Source organism: Myotis lucifugus, unplaced genomic scaffold, assembly GCF_000147115.1.
Source record: "Myotis lucifugus unplaced genomic scaffold, Myoluc2.0 scaffold_108, whole genome shotgun sequence".
NCBI classification, from domain to species: domain Eukaryota; kingdom Metazoa; phylum Chordata; class Mammalia; order Chiroptera; family Vespertilionidae; genus Myotis; species Myotis lucifugus.
In genome coordinates, this window is record NW_005871156.1 from 1,747,629 (window position 1) to 1,762,815 (window position 15,187).

A 15,187-nucleotide genomic window follows, 5' to 3' on the forward strand; every position below is an offset into this window, starting at 1 on the left:
CGGCCAGCCAGGCTGGGATCAGCGGAGCCGAGAGGCCTCCCGTTTCGCCTGGATCAGCGGAGCCGAGAGGCCTCCCGCCCCGGGATCAGCGGAGCCGAGAGGCCTCCTGGCCCCGGAATCAATGGAGCCGAGAGGCCTCCTGGCCGCCTGGATCAGCGGAGCCGAGAGGCCTCCTGGCCCCGGGATCAGTGGAGCCGAGAGGCCTCCCGGCCCCAGAATCAACGTAGCCGAGAGGCCTCCCGGTCGCCTGGATCAGCGGAGCCAAGAGGCCTCCCGCCCCGGGATCAGCGGAGCCTGATGGAAGCCCTGTGTGTTTATGCACCCTGGGGGTGCAGAGGTCCTGTCCTAGGCAGAGGCCTATGGCGAAATTTTCCGACTCTGAGAAGCAGGCTACGGGCTGGAAGGCGGCTCCCCTGACCACAGTGCTGGAGAAGACCATTAAGCAGAAAACTAAAGAAACCGATTTTACATCATTTCCCAGGTGTAGAACAGTTGGCATGTAAGCCCCTGACCAGTGCCCAGCCTCTCCTCTGTCAGTCTATCTCACTCTTAGGTACCATGTTCTTTGTTCTGTCTTAACTGCAACTCATTTTTAAACTAGATTGCTTTTAAAAGAAGACTAAATAAAGTTTCCCTTAAGTTATTTAGGTGGTGCTGGGGCTGCTGGGGCTGCTGGGGGCCTGATAGAAGACACAAACACGCCAACGGGGGCCTGTACCCAGCAGCCCCAAGGCCCGCCACCTTGGTGCTGGGGCTGCTGGGGCCCTGATCAAAGACCCTCAGCCCCAAGCCCCGCCATCAAGGTGCTGGGGCTGCTGGGGGTATCAGAGACACAAACCCACAGGCCCGGCACCCAGCAGACCCAAGGCCTTCGTGGCAGCACTAAGAAGCAGCAAGCCAAGCGGTAGGAAGCAGCAAGCAGGTGGGCAGTAACAAGGGAGGGGTCCCAGACTGCAAGAGGGCACAGGCCGGGCTGGGGGACCCCTCTCCCCCCGCCCCCCGAGTGCACAAATTTTTGTGCACCGGGCCTCTAGTATGAAATAAGGTCAGAAAAATTTAAGAAGCAGTAGGTAGATCAAAAGAGCCAGAAGTGTCATAGAAGCATGAAACAGACTGATGAATCTCAGAGGGAAGGTGAGTGGAGTGGGAAGAGATTAACCAAAAAACTTATATGCATAACCCATGCACACAGAAAATTGCAATGAAGGCCTAGGTTGGGGTGGTTGTGAAATTGAGGAGGTCAATGGGGGGAAAAGAGGGATATCTGTAATACTTACAACAATAAACATATTTTTTTTAAAAAAAAGAGCCAAAATGTCATAATTCTATAAATATGATTACACAGCTGGAAAATCCAAGAGGCTAAAAAAAACTATTATAATTAATTAGATCATTTAGCAATATTGCTGGAAATAAAATAAATACAGGATGGGGCAAAAGTAGGTTTACAGTTGTGAGTACAAAAACAGAGTTTATTATTGTACTAGGGGCCCGATGGACAAAATTCGTGCAAGGGGCTCGGCCCTTGCAGCCCTGGCTTCGTCCAGAAGATCGTCCAGACAGTCGTCTGGAGGTCGTCCAGACAGTCATTCTGCTGTTCGGTCTAATTAGCATATTAGCTCTTTATTATATAGGATTATTATTTATTAATTATTGCATTATCATTCTTCCGATCCTCCTACAATCCAAACTAGCATTATGCTGTCCACAACATACTTGATCAAAAACTTTAGAAGATTTCTGTGACCACTATGCTGAATATTAAAAATAGTAAAGGTAGTAATATCAACTAAAATAAATATACAATTGTGCTATCTAATCTAATAAAAGACAAAAAGGGTAATTAACCGTACCTCCGCTACGCTTCCCATTGGCTAATCAGGGTGATATGCAAATTAACTGCCAACAAAGATGGCGGCCGGCAGCCATGCAGCTGAAGCGAACATGAGGCTTGCTTGCTCCAGTGATGGAGGAAGCCAAGGTTCCCCACCTGCCGCGGCCTGGCTCTGAGCTCCGGAAGCAATAATGTTTCAATTATAGAAGCTAAACAAACCCCAGATATCTGCTTTCAGCCTGCTGTGGCCTCAGAGCTGGGAGTGCCAGTGATGGCAACAATGTTTCAATTATAGAAGGCAAATAAATCTCAGAATAAAAAAAAAAAAGAAAAAAAGGAGAGGCTGGGAGCTTCAGTCGCTGGCCAGCCTGAAAATGGCCCTCAGCCCCTCACCCAGACTGGCCAGGCACCCCAGTGGGACCCCCACCCTGATCTGGGACACCCTTCAGGGCAAACCAGCTGGCCCCCACCTGTGCACCAGGCCTCTATCCTATATAGTAAAAGGGTAATATGCAAACTGACCCTAACAGCAGAAAGACTGGGAATGACTGGTCACTATGACACACACTGACCACCAGGGGGCAGACGCTTAATGCAGGAGCTGCCCTCTGGTGGTCAGTGCGCTCCCACATGGGGGAGCTCTGCTCAGCCAGAAGCCAGGCTGATGGCTGCCAGTACAGCGGTGGTGGTGGGAGCCTCTCCTGCCTCCTCAGCAGCACTAAGGATGTCCGACTGCAGCTTAGGCCTGCTCCCCGCTGGCAAGTGGACATCCCCCGAGGGCTCCCGGGCTGCCAGAGGGATGTCTGATTGCCATCTTAGGCCCAATCCCCCGGGGAGCAGGCCTAAGCCAGCAGGTGGTCATCCCTCGAGGGGTCCCAGACTGCGAGAGGGCACAGGCTGGGCTGAGGAACCCCCCAGCCCTGAGTGCACAAATTTTTGTGCACTGGGCCTCTAGTTATTTTATAAAAGATAATGTTCATGGTAAAATGTAAGAGTAGCTTGCAAGAACTAATCATCCCAAACAAAACCATTAAACATTTTGGACAAAATATATAAAAACCACTATCTGAAGATACTGGAGAGTGACCAAAAGGCAAAAGTAGAGAAGAATCTAAGCTTGGAAAACTCACTACAACCTGTGAGGTTTGTAAACTTTGGCTCTTTCCTGAGAGCATCTCCCAATTCACAGGTAGCAGAAAGCTGCAGCCTTACTGGCTTACCTGTTCATAGGACAGAGTTAGAGGCTTGTGGAGCCGGTAGAAAGCTAGGGATAAAATCCTAAAAGAAAGAAACTCACAGAGAACCAAAACCAAAATCAATGCATAGAATCAACCCATAGCTCACTACATGGCCTGGGGGAAGCCCTGGAACCCAGAGAAAAAGCAGCAGCTAGAAGTTGAGAGAACTAAGCAGAGACTGTAACTGCTGTCTACACAGGGGAAAACAGAATTTAGGGCTTGAATTAATTGCCTATTCAAAGAAAATAGCCTATCAGACCAAATTAATTGTCTATTAGAACAAAAATACCTACTCAGAGGAACATAAAATCAAAAGCTCGACATCATTTATAATTTCCAATTTCCAACAGAAAGTCACTAGATGAGAATAAAAGGAAAATGAAGAAAACAAGCAGTGATAAGAAACTGAACCTGAGATGACTGAAAAGTTGCAAATAAAATGTTGACTAAATAAGACAATGCAGAAGCGTTTTTAATAATCTTAAATCAATGGGAATACCCAGCAGATGACATAAATCATTGTAATATCTGCCAGGACTGTAAGCTATACTAGGACAGAGGTCACCTCTTCTTAAATCCTCCAGCACATAACATCATGTGCCTAGCACTTTTTAAAAATTATATTAATTTATAAAGCCCTTACTGTGCTGGCCTTTTATCTTAGACATGACAGCACAGGTTTGTTTAAAAATCTGTTAATATGGTAAGTCTAGCACATGTTAAATCAAAAAATAATCAACAGGATGTTTAATAAATAGCATAGCTAGTGTTTTAAATTAGAGTTCATGTACACATCTAAAAAAATGTTAAGCTATGTTATTCACCTCTTCATTTGTTCATAAAAACTTTCAAATTCTGCTTAATGTTTGCTTGAAACAAAACCTACTTCCACTGGTCACTGGAGCTGGGAGGTTTTGATCACCCAGATCTGTTAACATCCACGCTGGAAGGATTCTCTTCCTCTGGGCGGGGTTGGACTGCTGCTTACTGATGCCTGCGCATTCACCTGCGAAAGACTAAAAAATCACCTATCTTACTAATTACCAAAAATAAGCATGCTCCCTTAATGAAGTTGTAAATTTTTTTACTTTGTAGAAAGCTACCATAAAAATACCCATCTGCAATTATGGACTGAATTGTCAAATTTCTCAAAGACACTCATGATCTCTACTAGGTGAAGTGTTGTGCCTAATTTCAGTTGTCTTTTCTCTCCTCAAAATAATTTAAGGGGCAGGTTATAAATGGATGAGATCTTAAATTTCTCACCACACTATTTGTGGTAGAAGTCTGGGTCGTCGCTATTCCTGTGCTTCCTTCCAGCTGTGGGGCACCAGTCGTCTCATCAGGCAAATTAACCAAGGATGATTCTGGTGTTTCGTTCAATATTTCATCTTCATCAAGCATTTGACTATTTCTAGAAAATAAAATCAAAATCATTTATTTATCATTTGAATTTAAAACTGCTGTTATTTGTTATTATAAATGTAAGTCTCCCAAGTACATCTAAATAATGAGTTATGCTACTTTTCTCAGACTTAGAAGAACAAAAAAGCAGATTATACTATAATAGAATAAAATATTTAAACTAGAACATGTTCTTTGTCTTCTGACCACAGGATCACCATAAAATACATTTATCTTTCCAAATCCTGGGCCTAGGAACCACAACTATTTATCAGATGGGGATCAGTCATCTCTCTCAAGGCTTAAGAGCTACTTACTTATTTAGTATTTGTCCAGATAGTCCATAAAAGTTAAGATCATCATGCAGAATCCAAAGAGAAAATGCAAATTGCAAATATATCAGCTAAGTTAGTTAGGCCCTTGGAGAAAAAATAAATAAAATCCTATAACTGTTACTGGGGTTCTGGCCAGTACAGCCACTTGTGAAATCTCCCCAAACATGCAGCCTGACTGAAAGCTAAATGTTCCGACACATGATCACCTGTGGAACATACTAGCAGACCAATTACTTCCTACTTGCTGCAAATGTGATAAGATCATCCAAAGTTGTTGCATCATTATCACTTATGTATGCATAGAGATGATCCAACAAATTTATCTTTTTGAAAATTTGAAAATGGAAATAGAAATGCTACTCAGAAATAAAAAGGAATGAAATGCTGGTATGTACAAAACATGAATGCATCTCAAAGAATTTTGCTAAGTCAAACAAGCTATTTATATGACATTCTGAAGAGGTAAAGCTATAGGGACAGAAATCAGGTCAGTGGCTTCCAGGGGCTAGGGGTGCAGGAGTGGGACTAATACAGACAGTTGAATGCTATCCCAAAGAGGCATGCTGAAATGGATTTCTTACATAAGACTAGAGAATCCACCAGCTGGCTATGTTCCCTGGAAGGACCCAGAACACTAAGCAGTAAGGTACACACTAGTGAGACAGTGTTGAGTAGCTCAATGGTAGCTGCCTCTACAGGTCAGTTTTGGTGGTAGGGGAGGCTGCCAAAAAACAGGGCTCCGTAGTATCAATGGAGATTACAGGATTCTAGAATTGCGCAGGCCCTGTGGTTAGCATTAAACATCAGAGGCTAAGTGGATGTTACTGGCATAACAGACAGCAAAGTTGGAATGGCACTGGTCAGTAAGCATCTGTAACAATGTCCACCTAGCTGAAGACCACATTTTTCAGCTTTCCTTGCAACTCTGTATAGCCATGAGCCTAATTTGGGGAACTAGGGGTGTAAATGGAAATGATATGTGCAAGACACTGTCCTGGATTCTCTTCCTCATTTCCTTCTTACCTTACCAACTGGCAACACCAACAATGAAACTAATTTAAAAGATATATATTGAGGATGACAGAGTTTCTCCCTTAGCTGGAGAACATGAATTACATTATGAAGGAGAGCATGCCTATAACTCTGGACCACTGTGTGACAGAAAAAATGTTCTATCTTGTTTAAGCACTGCATTTGGAGGTCATTTTTTAAGCAACTTAGCTTTTACTCTAATACAGGAATCAGCAAACTGCAACACTTAGTCCAAATCCAACCTGCTACCTGTTTTTGTAAATAAAGTGCTACTGAAACATAGCCATGGATGTCTGTTTACATACTGTCTACGGTTGCTTCTGGACATAGCCCCTTTTGAGAAAGTATTCAGCATTTTAGGTTCATCTTTATTCTGCTTGTTCAAATGTTAAATTCAATGAACTCAAAAACATTCTGAAATGAATCAAATATTGCCAAAATGCTCAAAAGGGAGGGCTATATGCTTTGAATCATATATTGAATGATGCATATGTGATAAATATTTTTAAAACTAAAAATAGAAATTATAGTTAACTTATCTTTAAGCAAATGGTCTTTCAACTATTGTTACTACATAATGGGGACCAAAGTAAAAAAAATGAAAATCATTAATGCACATCGAAATCATTATATCATCACTAGAGGCCCAGTGCACAAAATTCCTGCACAGGTAGGGTCCCTAGGTTTGGCCTGCGATCAGGGCCAATCGGGGCCTCTGGCTGCCGGCCCGGGCCTTCCTTCCCCGGCTGCCGGCCAGGGCCTTACTTCATTTCGTGCCGCCCCCTGGTAGTCAGTGCACATCATAGCGAGCGATTGAACTCCCGGTCTCCTGGTCAAACTCCCAAGGGGACACTTTGCATATTATCCTTTTATATATATAGATGGGAGTATTTGAAAACTCCAAATCACAAATGGAAAAAAAGCTAAGAGTGAAATCAACACCCTGAAGGAACTTTTACAAGAGCAGACTAAAACCAGAATATTTAATTTTTAATATAAAATTTAGGTTACCCTAAATTAAGCACATAATTACCAAAACATATAAAAAATATTTACTACCTCTTTCAACACATTTGGCTTGATAGCAATAACATACAAGATAATACTCTTCATAATAGCCTGAAAAAATAGAGTGTTCTTAAAGTGGGTTCTATTTTCAGTTTTATCAATACCAAAACAATTTAAAATTCACAATCTGACTGAAGGCACAACACTGATCTTTCACACCAAGGGGACAAGCTAATTTGAATAGACATAAAAATTAAAATTTACATATAATAATGTATATGAGTTATCAGGCAATGGTCATAATTTGCTTAAAATAGAAATGTATAGCATTTTTCTGATTTTTGAAGTAAGTATATAATTCTACTTTTATAGGTCCAGTTTATGTATTATATAATTTAATTTTACACCAGATGTTTATTATAACACCTCATTTCCTCAGTTTCCCTATTTTATATTTTCTGTTATTTTTATAAGAAATAAAAGTTATGCAACTTTAGTCTAAGTCAAAGATTAATATCTTAATAAAGAAAAAAGGGGGACATCTGTAATACTTTCAACAACAAACATAATAAAATAAAAACTTTAAAGTGAACAAAAAGATTAAGAAAATATAGTGAGTTTCAAATTAACTATCCTGGTTATTGTTAGATGGAAAATACATTCTGAACACAATGGTAAAAGACACCACATATGAGAACAATCACTATTGAGGCATGAATTTCCAAATGTTTTCTGGAAACACACACACACACACACACACACACACACACACACACACACACACCATGTAACTCCTATATCGCCAATACAGTTTAATACTAGAATAGTTTCTCCTGAGGCAATTGCGGATGGCTGAGGAATTAGGTTACAAATACCATTACCTAATGTCATTTCATCAGGCAATCTTACCTTAAAGTACATTCCAATTCTGTTTCAGAATACGTAGAGAAAACACGGAAAATGTATTTGTCAACAAACAAAGAAAAACTATCTCCAGGGTTCAACCAGTGCCATAGATTTGTCTTCAATGGTAAGAGCTGGCTCTTTTCAGAAGACTGATAAAAACATGGACTTGTGTGTATCTAACAAAGAAAGAATACAGTGATGTTGTAACTCAAAATTATGAAAAAATACAACTGAATATTAACTGATACAAAATTTTAATATCATAATAAGTTAGGTGTATAAGAAACTTAAAATTCTAATAAATCTGGAACTTATAAGTACCATAATTTTTATCCATTCATACAAAAAAAGCTGTAATATACCTCCCATTTCTCTAAGAATAATAATTAAAAAAAGTTATCAATTAACTGGTTAAAAGATACTCTGTTTTGCTTGAGGTAATTTGAAATTAAAAAGAGAAACTTGAAAAAAATTTCTCCAGTATGGAAACTGACTCCCTTTACTTCGAGATCCAAAATTCACCAATCCCCTGGAAATGGCTTGCTTCTTTTCCACTTATTTTCCCTTAATAATTTCTTACTATGATTAAAAGATTAGAAACTATGAGAAGGAAAGTTTTGATCCTATCTCTCAAAGAGCATAATTATTTTTTGTGGGGATTTTAAGCTTCTCATGGAGGAATCTTATTTTGTTTGAATAAAATCCCACCATGAGATTATCATCCATATTCAAATTGTAAGAAGTAAATATATCTCAATGTCAAAACTGTTACAATATCCATTACTTTGAATTATGTTTGCCACCAAAAGCTTCCATGTTAAAGATAATGAAGTTCCCTTCATAATTAAGACCTATTGAAAGACACCTTAAAAATTCCAACTAGAATCAAGCTGAAAGTGGCTATTTCCAAAGAGCAAATAGCCTTTTTGTCATCAATATGATGAAGCTTTTAAAATAAATAAGCTTTAGTGTATAACAAAGCAATCTACATGAATGCAGATCTTTGGGTTTTTTAAATAGAATCTTAGATAAAGCAACTCCCCTTACCATCCATCCATCCATCCATCCATCCGCTTCATCAATTTAAGTGAGACTTTCTAGAGACATCAACAACCTCTCCAGTATAACAAGGTAATTACCACCCCGGGATTGGGCTGAACATTTCCAGTTTTTCTATTTATATTTCATTCAAGTATCTTGAGATAAAATTATATTTTCGTACATTAAAACCTTTTCTGATCCCAACCATTTAAAACATCTGAAGGTGTTAAGGTATGTTTTATTCATCCTGAATTTGAACAGATTAGAATTCACTATAAATACAGTAGGTAAAAACTTCTGTTCCTATAAAATATATTCATTATAGGAATATTAAGGAAGTTTATAATAGGCCCATTTTTAATGTATTTTGAAATTCTAGAAATGTATCTTTTCCTTTTCTTTTTACTCCACAACAAATATTTCCCCCCATTGGTATACTTGGTTAAAATTTTTATTAAATACTAGAGGCCCGGTGCACAAAAATTTGTGCACTCAGGGGGGTTCCTCAGCCTGGCCTGTGCCCTCTCGCAGTCTGGGACCCCTTGGGGGATGACCACCTGCTGGTTTAGGCCCGCTCCTTGGGGAACTGGGCCTAAGCTGGCAGTCAGACATCACTCTGGAAGCCTGGGAGCCCTCGGGGGATGTCCACTTGCCAGCGGGGAGCAGGCCTAAGCTGCAGTCGGACATCCTTAGTGCTGCTGAGGAGGCTCCTACAACCACCGCTGTACTGGCAGCCATCAGCCTGGCTTGTGGCTGAGCAGAGCTCCCCCTGTGGGAGCACCCTGACCACCAGGGGGCAGCTCCTGCATTGAGCATCTGCCCCCTGGTGGTCAGTGTGTGTCATAGTGACCAGTCATTCCCAGTCTTTCTGCTGTTAGGGTCAGTTTGCATATTACCCTTTTATTATATAGGATAGAGGCCTGGTACACAGGTGGGGGCCGGCTGGTTTGCCCTGAAGGGTGTCCTGGATCAGGGTGGGGGTCCCGCTGGGGTGCCTGGCCATCCTGGGTGAGGGGCTGATGGGGGTCCCGCTGGGGTGCCTGGCCAGCCTGGGTGAGGGGCTGATGGCTGTTTGCAGGCTGGTCACACCCCCTTTAGGGTGGGGAGCCCCCACTGGGGTGCCTGGCCAGTCTGGGTGAGGGGCTGAGGGCCGTTTTCAGGCTGGCCAAGCCCACCGGCAATGGAAGCTCCCAGCCTCTCCTTTTTTTCTTTTTATTCTGGGATTTATTTACCTTCTATAATTGAAACTTTGTTGCCTTCAGTGGAACTCAGAGCCGGCTCCTGCTCACTCCAGCTCCATGGCCACGGCTGGCTGAAAGCAGGTATCTGGGGTTTATTTATCTTCTATAATTGAAACTTTGTTGCCTTCAGTGGAGCTCAGAGCTGGCCAGGAAGCTTGGCTTCCTCCATCACTGGAGCAACCAAGCCTCCTGCTTGCTTCAGCTCCGTAGCTGCCAGCTGCCATCGTGGTTGGGTTAATTTGCAGTTGCCCTGATTGGCTGGTGGGCGTGGCTTAAGGCATAGTAAAGGTATGGTCAATTTGCATGTTTGTCTTTTCTTAGGTTACTCACTTTCATTTTTTAAAAATGGTAAGCCTGTATAAAATATAAACTAAGGAAAATATAAACAAGTCTAGAATGTTGTGATAAAACATGTCTTATCCTATCATACCCTCTGTATGAATTGTTTGAATCAGTCCCTATCCTATAAGTTCAAAGGTTACCTATAATCATCTGATAAATCACCACTAGACTGTCAGGTCTATGGCTGCATATAACTGTACCTACCACAGAAGTCTCTAATAGCAGGAAGAATCAATATTTCAACTATCAGTCATTAGTGAATAATATCAGGAATGGCTCCAAAGAGTTTACTATAAGAAGTGAGGCTTAAAATCTAATGTATTTACTAAAAATGCTACCTGTTGAGTCACTTAAATAGATTCACCACTAAAACAATTTCAATTCCATTCTCTATAAGATAAATTTTTAAACAATAATCACTTTCATCTTCTAAAAAGCCCCCAATAGCAAGCAGCTAGGCACATAAGCTTCCTGGCTTTCAAAACCCCCAAGTAACTTTCTCACTCTACATAACTTCATCAAATATCATAACATACTTTTAAACTAACCACAGAACCATGAAATTTGGGGAAAGAAACCCAGAAACTATTTAGCTCAACTTGTAAAGAAAAAAAGCTGAACTGTCCAAACAGTATGTTTAACCAAGCAGGGGGGTGGGGGGAGATACTAATATAGAACAGGGAGCAATGCAACAAAAGCTGTTATTGGAAAATACTAAGCATTGTTACCAATATGCCCAAATTTTATTTAAGAAAAAAAGGACAATGTTGAAATTTAGAATGAATGTAATCTACCTAGTCCTGGCAATTTACTTTCATGAGGATTTGGCCATCAGACCCCTAGGGGAACCTGTAACTGAAAACATTTGTATTTTCTTTAAATCTGTGTTAAAAGCAAGCAGTAAAATTAAATTTAGAGATTAGGGATAGAGGTAAAAATTTAAAATAGAGGCTATACAAATTAGTAGGCAATTATTTTATTGATCAGGATCATTTTTCAAACCATGCACAAGACTACATAGGAATGGAGATGCAGTGATGCACCATATTCCTAAAAAAGTTGTGAATGTTTCATTTTTTAAATCAAGTTCTAATTTAAACTTAATGTTTAGAAGCCGTTCATTATGCTGGCAGTCACCCCTAATTTACCCCCCAAAGTGGCTCTCTGGCCAGAGATTTTGAGTGCAACAAGGCATGACAAGCCACCAGGTTCTGAGCTTGTGCACACTGCTGGGCTTGGGATCACTTCCTATTACTCCTTGAAAATCACTCCTCTTAAGGGAAGCCTCCCCTTCCTTGAGTATGCCATGGTCACCAGAGTCAGCAATATTGGGTAACAGGAGGGGCAATAGTCAAAGCAGGAATGTACATTACTTTCTTCTAGAACACTGAACATTCGTTCAGTGAGGTTTGCCTCTTATAAGATATGATCATGTTGTTACTCATGAGTATTTTAGAAACTGAGATGAATCTCTAAACATTAAATAATGGTATAGTTCTAAATTTACAAACATTAAATACAAGGTATAAAATTCTAAGAGTAGAAAACATAAAATACTTTTAAAAGGAAATTAATTACATTTGGCTAGGGGTTGGGAGGGGGGATAGATAGGTCAAAAGGGGGAAATGGAGAGACATCTGTAATACTTTCAACAATAAAAATAATTTTTTTAAAAATGCATCACAAACCCAAAGTTAAGAAAACATTCAGTTTGAGTATTTTTTTTTTACGTTAAAGCGCTTATTTAAATTTTAGGAGGTTAAATATCAAGCATTTAGCAAATTCAGCCACAAAAAAAGCAGACCAATGTGTGTGGTCTATGATCATCCTTTTTCTTTTCCTAAAACTATTCATATGGGGAATCCCAGAACTAAGAGCAAAATATAATAGTCCAAAAACTCTAATGTTTGGTCCTATAACTTATACCTAAATCAATATAATTCATTGAATATGTTTTAAAAATCAATGTTAAACTATATACACTCCAACTAAAAAGCCACACATGAAGTTCAACAGATAGTTTTTAAAAATCTAACAATATTAATAAATACAAAGAGAGAAGACATACACATGCACATACAAAAAATTTGGAGAAAAACAATGACATAACTACATATAAAGGAAAACGTGGACAATAATAAAATACTATACTTTATGCCAATAGATTTGCGCCAAAATTGACAATTATCTTTAAGAATATAAACAACACTTCTAAAAATGGATGTTTATGTGTGTATGGGGGTGGCTTGTTTAAAAAGCAACTATAAAAAGAAAAGACGATTGAATTTGACCTATAATATTTAAAAAATTCAATTAATAATTAAAAATCTTTCGAATCCCTCTGAAAACCAGACCCAAGTTTTAAAGAATTTTTTGAATATTCAAACTCTTCCAAGACTAAAAAAGATGGAAGTCTCTCAAATTCCTTCAATGAGGTTAGTTTAACTTTGATTCCTCAGGCAGACAAGGGCAGGCAAACCCAAGCCCACAGTGAATGGAAGATATGAACTGCCATATCAGAATCATATCATTGTTGTGTGCCTTTTAACATATCCCTGGGATTATAAAGGTGAACCTAAAGAGATGTTATTATTGTAGAATTGGTGCAAAAGATACATTATCCCTGAATAAATGGAACTAAAATATAGTCAATTTTCTATAGTTTACTCTTGGAGTTATCATCAAATATTAATGAAAGATTGCTTTGTACCCAAAAAAATAGGTTCCTCTTATTTTCAATGTTGTTATTTTTTTAATTTAGAAATAATTCTCTCTCTTTTGCAAAAGTTGTGGAAAAGCTACTGCAGTATTGTATAGCTATTTTATAAGTACACTCAAAATTTTATGGGAAGAAAAACAATCACAATTCAAGAATTTTATTGCGCAATAGAAAAAGCACAATCACCCAAATATGTATATTTTGAGGATCGATACCAAATGAAGACAAAAATATATCTTACAATTTTTATATATATGTAACTTCTCTTGATCACCAAGAACCAAAAAGAGTAAGATTCTATTAAAATGAAATAAAAGCATTGACAGCCATGAGTTCACCCTGAGGACATAACAAACCATTGGTGATAAAGTCATTTATAGAGAATATTATCATTTGGCCTTTATAATGTATTTTCTCCCTGCTGATATCAGACTAGCTTAAATTTGAAAAAAAAATCATTATCTTCTCATGAGCTAATATTATCTCCTCATGCACTACTTCCAAGAACTACTAACAGTAGAGACTTTTAGAGGAAAATATTAGAGAGAGAAAACACAAATATAAAAGTACAAATTAGTAATTAGTAATTGCATTCATCTATCATAGTCAAAGCTACTTTTTATTAGATTAGCTTTCTAAATTGAAGGAGAGCAGAAAATATTTTTAATCACTTAAACATAATTTGAAGCATACAGTATACAGAAGGGATCTTCATAATAAAACATTTGCTATATTCATTTACATAATTTTATAATGTTTTAAGCTAAAATTTATCTCTCAACTCTTTATTACACTTGTATATTTAAATTGCTTTAGCATAGCTAATAAAAACATATAGTGTACATTAAAATAAATGAACTAGAAATCACTTGTTCTCCTCATTCTCACTACTTTCAAGATCTCTAAAATTTCTATTAACAAAGTCAATTTTTAAAAAGAAAAAAAAAGTCAGTTTTAGAATTTCTCAATACTAGTATTTCTCTAAATTGCACCTTGTAGGTACAGCTACAATAAATAGATGAATAAATAAATAAGTCTATTTCAAGGGAATAGGAATTTAATTGAAACTATCTAATCTAATAAAAGAGAAACATGCAAACTGACCATACCTCTGCTATGTCCCCAAGCCACGCCCACCAGCCAATCAGAGTGATTATATGCAAATTAACCCAACCAAGATGGGGGTGGCTTGTTTAAAAAGTAACTATAAAAAGAAACTACAGAGCTGGGGCAAGCAGGAGGCTTGGTTGCCCTGGCGATGGAGGAAGCCAAGCTTCCTGCCTGCCCTGGCTGGCTGTGGCCTCCACTGAAGGCAACAAAGTTTCAATTATAGCAGATAAATAAACTCCAGATACCTGGTTCCAGCCAGACTCCACTGGGAGCTTGGGTGTCTGGGGGCCATGGCCAGCCTACAAACAGCCATCAGCCCCTCACCCAGGATGGCCACACCCTCATGGGGTGAGGGTCCCCACTGTGGGCTTGGCCAGCCTGCAAACAGCCATCCGTCCCTCACCAAGACTGACCAGGCATCCCAGCAGGACCCCCTCACCCTGAAGGGGGTGTGGCCAGCCTAAAAACAGCCCTCAGCCCCTCACCCAGGCTGGCCAGGCACTCCAGCGGGGACCCCCACCTGAAGGGGATGTGGCCATTCTGAAAACGGCCCTCAGCCCCTCACCCAGGCTGGCCAGGCACCCCCAGCAGGACCCCCACCCTGATCCGGGACACCCTTCATGGCAAACCACTGGCCCCCACCCATACACCAGGCCTCTATCCTATATAATAAAAGGGTAATATGCAAATTTACCCTAACAGCAGAAAGACTGGGAATGACTGGTCACTATGACACACACTGGCCACCAGGGGGCAGACGCTCAATGCAGGAGCTGCCCTCTGGTGGTCAGTGTGCTCCCACACAGGGGAGCTCTGCTCAGCCACAAGCCAGGCTGATGGCTGCCAGTACAGTGGTGGTGGTGGGAGCCTCTCCTGCCTCCTCAGCAGCGCTAAGGATGTCCGACTGCAGTTTAGGCCTGCTCCCCGCTGGCAAGTGGACATCCCCCAAGGGCTCCCGGGCATGCCAGAGTGATGTC

General features: G+C 40.1%; 1 protein-coding gene across 4 annotated transcripts in view; it reads right to left on the reverse strand.

Annotated features, from left to right (window-relative positions):
* The window catches only part of APLF (aprataxin and PNKP like factor), a 60,051-nt gene that overhangs the window by 29,413 nt on the left and 15,451 nt on the right, over positions 1–15,187 (reverse strand). For 3 of the 4 annotated variants that reach the window (XM_014459393.2, XM_023757446.1, XM_006092984.3), the window contains exons 3-5: positions 7,761–7,933; positions 4,339–4,486; positions 3,959–4,088 (exon numbers count right to left, since the gene is read on the reverse strand). In XM_014459393.2, coding sequence (XP_014314879.2) covers positions 3,959–4,088; positions 4,339–4,486; positions 7,761–7,933 — 451 coding nt within the window. The remainder of the gene's footprint in view (positions 1–3,958; positions 4,089–4,338; positions 4,487–7,760; positions 7,934–15,187) is intronic. The other variant, XM_023757447.1, reaches the window with a different exon arrangement.